Source organism: Cenococcum geophilum, assembly GCF_001692895.1.
Source record: "Cenococcum geophilum 1.58 unplaced genomic scaffold K441scaffold_45, whole genome shotgun sequence".
Classification (NCBI taxonomy): Eukaryota; Fungi; Ascomycota; class Dothideomycetes; order Gloniales; family Gloniaceae; genus Cenococcum; species Cenococcum geophilum.
Genome location: NW_027137603.1, coordinates 74,792 through 82,071, shown reverse-complemented (window position 1 = coordinate 82,071; position 7,280 = coordinate 74,792). Strand labels below are relative to the sequence as shown.

Here is a 7,280-nt window from a genome sequence, read left to right as displayed (position 1 = left end):
AATAAGCTGTATACGGGGCTCTGCACGGAGCCCTATAAAATCTCTACCAAACGCCCCGCGAGAGCTCTACCAAATCCTACGCGAAGCCTCATTAAGAAACTTAAGACACCAACTCGTTGTATGATAGCACATGTACAGCCGTAGTATTATCAGCACTATGATCGTAATCTCTCGAATTCATGCTCCCAAAAGCACTTTAACTTTGATCCTCAAAATTTCGAAACCTAAAATTGACAACCAGCGCCAAAACCAACCGCCAGGGTCACTCGCAACCGTTGTAATTTCGTTGTCTACGGAGTGTCTGGATAGTTGAACTATGCAACAGTGTGATTGTCCATGATTCGCTCCAAGGAGGAAAGCAGCCGTAATGCAACATCAGAAAAGGGGTTAATCCTTGTGTCATCGTGGAATATTATAGGGTCGTTCTGAGAAGAGATGACGCGTATGATGAAACCAAAATTAGGCTCACTGCAAGCGGCTCGGACGTATCAAAACTAGCTGGAAGGAATCGAAACAGACGAGAAAACAAATTTATTTGGTGAGCTGTGTTGGAGACGCATTAGTGCTACGATTCAACAGAAAAAGGTTGTAGAGAGAGATTACAATCCAAGGGCTACCAGTATCTTGTAGATTTTGATTTCAGCAGCCCGTATTCTTGGATGGTTTGTTTTGCTAGTCTGACATCGAAGGATGGATCATCTATCTCTGGTACGTAGAATCTTGTGCTATATATCTTTCGAGGCGCACTATTTATGCTCCAACGTATGTCTACATAGCCTTGTAAACGCACCTGCTGCCCATCAACACTAACTACTCCTTTGTCATGTGGGCGAGTTTCGATGCTCAATACTTCGTTAACGAGTTTTTTGGAAATAAGATTCAAATCGGAATCAGCGTTGAGAGATAGGGTTGCTAATCTTGAGGAAAGTGGATCGGTGTCAAGGTTGGTGTAGATGTCAATGGTACGATGGAGGTGGTTGTGATCATTGCCCTGAGAAACAGATAAGCAAATTTTGGGCCATCTCGGCTGGAATTAAAGAAATACCTTTGGACGTGGCCGGGAAAGACAAGAGCATAGGGATAATATCCATTGCTGCATGATAGGGACACATGTATGGGCGTATGTGATCTTGTAAATGGTAACTTGTTACGACGAGGCACACTAAAGGCTCACTCAATTGTTCAGAATCAGCCTCGGAAAAAGTGCAGGTCGTCCCATTTATGAGCGTTTGTACTGGCGCGGGGGTCCAATTGGCCGAATGCGCTGACCCCTTCCTGCTGCGCCCTCGGGTTTCGCGCTGCCCTGCCTGCTTTTGTCGTACTGCGGCACGCCTCTAGTTTGCCTGTTGAATAGTAACCATGACAGAAACATTGTATTAGTTTGGGGTATTTCGCCAGGGTTGTGGAGATGATTTGGTCGCGAATTTCGATTGTTGTGATCATAACCCTAGACAATTCTGCCTAAGTAAGGCTTCCTCTCTGCCAAGTGGGACCCCCGCCAAGTGGACCCACACTAAAGCTCTAGCTGGCCTGTGCAGGAGCACATGCATGATATTATTCGCACAGCCAAGCCTATGTCGGCGGACTGAATCTGTTGGGACGAAAGACACGAGAAGCCACTGCTATTATTTTCTAGTCCGCGCAAACCGCAAGGCTGTCAGGAATAATTAGATCTATCGAAGAAATAGCTGCATCGGACCGAAGAGTAAAGCCGTCCCGCATTGATAAGATGCTCTTAGGCGTGGTTGGTGGTTGTTTACAGATAATTTGTAATCCCTGGGATGCGTAATTCCCGCAGCCGGACATGTGGCCGCAGCCGAATGCGTTTTGAGTTTTTCGTACTTTCATGAGAGTCCCTAAACTTCCGGTTTTCTGGCTTGAACAGGGTTGTCTTGTATATAGTATTGCACAATGCCAGTCATATACGGCCCGGCCCGGTCCACGAGCGACCGTGAAGTTAGGCATTGAGTAGACGCCGGGCGAGGGTCACACTCACCTGGAAAATGAGAGTAACGTGACATATTGCCTCGTTGCCTCTTCCACCGGCTACGGATAGCGCATACGGACTCTCCCAAAATTATATGGTTAGTCTGCAGGAGGCTTTTGTTTAAAAAAAAAATTCTTTGTGGCTTCAGAACGTTTTGATCAAATCAAATGTAGACCTACGACCGTATTTTACCTTGCCTTGCCTGCATATTGGCTGACGAAACTGTCTAATGCGGGGAGGGTCTGTAATTGTGCTGCAAGGCGCTGACACTACAAGCCTATTCAAATTGCAGCCCATAAGACTCAGTTGTTCCATAATGGTCAGCTGCATGTTAACCCCAACCGTCAGCTGCAGCCCATTGAAGTAGCAGATGCCTGTCAGCTTCTCAGCCTTGCGAATAATACCGAAGACCAGGGATGGATCTGTTGTAGAATAACCCATGATAACCTCTTCTAAAGGTTCCCTACGGGGCTGGGGAGCCATATCTGCACATTTTCGGAACCAACGCCTTGACTTGGAAGATCTGGTTGCTTGTTCGTTTATTTGTTTTGACCGCTAGCTACTCGATACAATCTAGCAGTTGGGAAGCGTCAGTCGCCTCCAATAAGCCGCTGCATATGGCGAACAAGGGTGCCGGTACCTCAGCCGCTGCAAACTTTCTCCACGATCTGATTCCCGGGTATCCAAAACTTGGCGAAAGAATGGGTATGGTTCCAGAGATGGCCATGTTCCGCCGATTTGGAACGCTGAATGCTCAGATGCTGCTTTACATGCAGTCTGAACTCATCCATCTGGAGAACGACCTCCGTGAATTAGAGCGGGAGGATAGCCGGAGCGATCAGCTGTATAAGAGCAAATATTCTCGAGACTGTTTCTTTTTACTTAACCCAATGACGCCTGGGGATAATAGGCAACTAAGGCTGGTGATGGAGATTAAGGCAAAATTAAAAGAGTATAGTAAGTAAATAGTTAGTATAGAAAGAAGGCCTATTACTAACGTTCACGGCGCTAGATAAAGCTCTAAGGCTACAATATTTCCTTACTAGTATGCCGGAACCCTCTGAATACGACCTAGAATATATTCAGCGATATATGCAATCACGCGATATGGGCCCCCTAATAATGACCGGCCCGGACGCGGATATTTGGGGCTCGGTAGCAGAGCCAAAGTTNCATGTTCCGGATCTAGTCACTTTACAGGCCCGGCATAATGAGGACCCATTCTCGAAGTGGGTAACCGGCACGGGTATGAAGATATTCTTCCGATATGGTGGCCACCGCTGGCGCAAACCGTCGCCTGTCGACGGGAGGGTCGTCTACTTAGATAGTAAGCTGCTGCGCATCACGTACTGGATCACCAGCATCCTTGCCTCATTGCTGCCCGTCTCTTCAATCATCATCCTGTACTGCATCAGGTCGATACTTGCACGGCTTGCCATCATTGCAGGCTTTAATATCATCGTCTCGCTTTGCCTTCTCGGCTTCACAAACGCGAAGAGAAGCGAAGTTTTCGCCGTCACTGCTGCGTACGTCTTAGATTGATTTTCTATGCTGGAAGGGACCTTGAGATACTGTGTCTTAGTTCTGACTCTTTATAGGTTTGCCGCTGTCCAGGTAGTATTTGTTGGAACCAATGGAACAAACGGCAAAAATGGGTAGCGCAATTCACGCCCATGAAGTCGTTGCTTTCAGAGTAGGGAAGAGTAATCCCTAGTATCGTAAATGTCATTGTTTCCTACATGGCAGAAGTAGTACCGAGGTGATTTTGTAGTCAAGTCTAGAATGCGGTAGGCAACGAGAACAAAATAGGAATAAGGAATACTACATCAAGGTTTCCGGGAACAAAAAGACACTGGAGAGCAAATAAGTGAAAAGCCAGTTTAAAATAGTAGCCGGAGAGCCCAGCTTAGCCCATCAGCATATAATTCGTCATACATGACAACTTTTGCCGCTTCGCTGAAGGCAAAAGAGAAATGTTGTTCGTTGGTCCATGCCTTTTTACCTATTCTGCCATCCATGGTTAACAAAAGCCGCAGAAATATGCTAAAACTACTAAGCGGTCCCTGTCGGGTAATGCGATGGCCGATGTCTTCAAACGGAAACCAGAAGTGGAAGTTGGCCGCTCGTTAATTCGAAATAATAAAGAAAAGCTTCTATGTGTTGGGGTATATCCAAAACTCCAGAAGAATCCACTTTGATACTAATCCGGTCAGACACTAGAGAATGTACGAAGTAAAATACTATGACCGGGCTGTAAAATATAAGGGAGATAGGAAAGAGCGCTGTGCAAGATGCCGCAAGAATTTTTCCAAGAAGGGATAAAAGAACCGTGTAGATAGAAGCTGGGGGAAAATTGGATATTTCTACTAAGAGTAACGGCGCATCTGCCTTGGAAGAGTTAACTCAGAAATACTGGCAGTTATGACGAAAATTGAAGGGAATCCGTAATTGGCGAGAAGCCTCCTCGGTTTCTGATAGAAGTTCAAGTTGAGAGGAAGATTATCTATTCTATCGAAAGGCTCGGCAGGGAGGTAAACCCCTCGCCAAGCTATTACTAAGCTACCATACACGTGATTCTGGATCAGTTTCGGTAACTAGAGGTGCTTGGGACTCGAGATTAATGAGCGACCGAGTAGCCAGGCAGTAGTAGAGGTGGCTAGGTGGGCGGCAGGGTCGAGGGGTGGTTGAAGCGTAAGAGTAGTGAGAGCGTATCTAGCGTAGCGTCGTAACATCGTAACATCGTAGAGATCGGAATAGTCTTTAAGTCGGAGAAAGTCGTGATGTGACTACATAATGTGTTGTGATCAAGGCCTTCAAGCCAGGGAGCGCGTTGCTAGATGTGACGGTGATGTTGCGGTTCCGTTTTGAAGCTGTTTGGATTTGAAGTCCTTCTTGATAACGAGATCTGCGGCCGACGTTTCCTGCTTTATTCGTGCAGCTTCAGCTAGTTCCTGTTCTAGAAAGGTATTTCTGTTAGTAGTAGAACATGATAAGTAATGGATTATTATACCTACGGGATACTGATGGAGGTTGTGGTTCACGAGTGCCAGGGCATCCAAAGGGAATAAGTCGATAATATTTCCCGATAATGTCCGCACCGATCACGACCTCAAACCCTTCAATAGGGACCTCTGACACCTCAAAGAGAGCCTCAATAAACTTTGTCTCTCCCTCAATAAGAAATCGCATATAGACAGTGCCAGTAGACTTGATCTCTGACCCATCTACGGTTCGGAAGATGGTTTTCGCGCCGCCATGGTGTCTGCTAACGCACACGCCGTACGGCTCTAAATACTTGGCGAAATACGCGCAGGAGAGAACTGTCACATCAAGACCTGTATCCTTTACACCGCCAGCGAAGCGATGGATAAGTATCTCTTGGCTGTTGTTCATGATTGCGAACTTAACAATGCAATCGAAAGACGGCTATTGCTTCCACATTAGCTTTCTCGGTTACATCTAAAGGAAGTTCATGCGCGGTACCTCTTCTGGAAGACAACACATTAAATAGCTAATAATCTTCTTGCGGAGGGGGAAGAAGGGGTAGATGCGCTTGCGGGTTGGCCTGTATGAACGAGCAAGGGCAGCAATACCGGGATTATTTTCGTACATATCCGACAGCTTGTTTACATTTCTTGCATTTGCAATGGTCGCCTGTGGTACCACAGTGTTAATCGTAGTTGATTTACTCTGCGGCGGGCTGTGCGGCGGGCTGTGCGGCGGGCTGAGCGGCAGAATTGGGTCGTCCATTTTTTCAACACAGTCGTTGGGATCCATAGCGGCCTTAGTTGGGCAAAGGATCGTCGATGGCTATCAGAGGAGAGCAAGAAGCTTAAGAACAGGGCAGATGAAGAGCCCTGGTGAAGGTGAGTGAAGAAGGTGAAGAAGGTGGAAAGGTGAAAAGGTGAGAAAGGTGGACGCGAGTGAGAGATGAATAAAAGTATGCAGTGCCGCTGGTGGTCAGGGTTCCTGGAAGTATGCAAGAATCAGCCACGGCAAGATACCTGGAGCCGAACGGCTACGTCGAGGCCGAAAAGGGTTTGGTGAATGGAGCAGAATGGAACAGATGAGAGCAACTCGGCAAGTACCAGAATTTCAGTCTGTTGAGGAATGGGCTTTGCAACAGCTGAGTGAATGGTCGCTGCGGAGACAGCAAGCTTTTAAACGGCCTCCCCTCCGAGTAATGCGTGAGCTTTCATTGTGGTGGCGGACGAGGGGTGGGGGGAGGGGCACCGCCCCGGAACAGCTGTACCTGACATGGGTAACAGCCAGGTCGGTGGCCCATACAACACCAAAACCCTCACGCGGATACATCGTACGGATCTTCCCCAGCCGAGGAGGCAAAAATATTATATGCAGCGTGGGTCTACGGGGTGTCAGAATGCACTCACCAGCGCAAGCTGCACCAGCGCAAAGCTGCACCTTTGGCAAGTCACTGTCCCGGCAATGATGTTTCCGTGCTCAGCAAAACTTCAATCGATCGAGACCCCACGGCTGCTTCCAAAAAGGTCAGACGGTGCTCGACTTTTTGTCGTCAATGGTTCGTCGCGCGCCGCCCAAAATCCGAGGCAAAAGGAGGCACCGGTAAGCGTGGTGCCGCCCTGGCCTCAGCAGAGTTTGAACCAACCACTGCGCGAGTCTCGCTCGTCTCACTCCCATTCGTGCGTGGCACGCTCACGGGGACAAGTCGGCGTGCTAGGCGTGTTTGCACGTTACATTGCCGCCGTGAGATTAGTTGTATTACATAATCGGTGCCCTATCCACAGGAGCCATAATTAATCTAAGAATTCGAGAAGGCTTTCTGGGATGTGAGTGTTTGACCGTTCAGTTGCAAATCGCCAGGACAAAGGATAAAGAATTGCGGTAAGAGCCATGGACTGAAAAGTGCGCGGACAGACATTTCAGCGTATTATCGAAGTCCTCAGATGGACAACATGCCGAGTCTAAATTCAATCAATTGAAATAAAGCCAAATCATCAAGTTCGTGGTATCAACAAAGCCTCCGTATCATCGTTAGCATGATTAGCTGGTCTGCATGACCAATCGCGCCTGCATGATGTGGATCGACGATCGCGTGTAGTTTACTAGTTCTGCGGAACAAGAATATTTTATTAAAACTTACGAATACATCGCATTGTCTAAGGGAGGCTCTCAAATTTTAAAATCGTGATGAGTAATTAATTTTGGTGAGCGATCCGAGACTTTGGTATATAGTGTAGTAATGGAGTCTCCTACCCCTCTAGATCCTCCACTCAATCTACGTTTTCTACGCACGAAAGTTAAAGATTATGAC

The 7,280-nt window shown here is 47.4% G+C and overlaps 3 protein-coding genes across 3 annotated transcripts; 1 reads left to right on the top strand and 2 right to left on the bottom strand.

Moving 5' to 3' along the window:
- Positions 1-463: 463 nt before the first annotated feature.
- K441DRAFT_233251 (uncharacterized protein) lies at positions 464-1,269 on the bottom strand. Its single transcript, XM_067640659.1, has 2 exons — positions 1,046-1,269; positions 464-991 (listed from the first exon to the last, which is right to left on the bottom strand). Exons 1-2 carry the CDS (start codon positions 1,097-1,099, stop codon positions 614-616), a joined length of 432 nt encoding a protein of 143 aa, XP_067500200.1. The 5' UTR covers positions 1,100-1,269; the 3' UTR covers positions 464-613.
- Positions 1,270-2,604: 1,335 nt separating this feature from the next.
- On the top strand, positions 2,605-3,784 carry K441DRAFT_731543 (uncharacterized protein; the record flags this gene model as incomplete). The annotated part of the gene is made up of 3 exons (XM_067654232.1): positions 2,605-2,944; positions 3,000-3,513; positions 3,586-3,784. 3 exons carry the CDS (start codon positions 2,605-2,607, stop codon positions 3,644-3,646), a joined length of 915 nt encoding a protein of 304 aa, XP_067500199.1. The 3' UTR covers positions 3,647-3,784.
- A 674-nt stretch (positions 3,785-4,458) lies between these two features.
- K441DRAFT_233232 (uncharacterized protein) lies at positions 4,459-5,904 on the bottom strand. The gene is made up of 3 exons (XM_067640658.1): positions 5,471-5,904; positions 5,002-5,413; positions 4,459-4,943 (listed from the first exon to the last, which is right to left on the bottom strand). Exons 1-3 carry the CDS (start codon positions 5,762-5,764, stop codon positions 4,801-4,803), a joined length of 849 nt encoding a protein of 282 aa, XP_067500198.1. The 5' UTR covers positions 5,765-5,904; the 3' UTR covers positions 4,459-4,800.
- Positions 5,905-7,280: the final 1,376 nt, after the last annotated feature.

Excerpts from the sequence above, each read along its gene's own strand:
- K441DRAFT_233251 (XM_067640659.1), bottom strand. The coding sequence starts at position 1,099 with ATGCAGCAATGGATATTATCCCTATGCTCTTGTCTTTCCCGGCCACGT. Across the intron at positions 992-1,045 it reads TTTCCCGGCCACGTCCAAAG|GGCAATGATCACAACCACCT; the intron begins GTATTTCTTTAA and ends TCTGTTTCTCAG.
- K441DRAFT_233232 (XM_067640658.1), bottom strand. The coding sequence starts at position 5,764 with ATGGATCCCAACGACTGTGTTGAAAAAATGGACGACCCAATTCTGCCG. Across the intron at positions 5,414-5,470 it reads TGTGTTGTCTTCCAGAAGAG|CCGTCTTTCGATTGCATTGT; the intron begins GTACCGCGCATG and ends TGGAAGCAATAG. Across the intron at positions 4,944-5,001 it reads ACAACCTCCATCAGTATCCC|AACAGGAACTAGCTGAAGCT; the intron begins GTAGGTATAATA and ends ATACCTTTCTAG.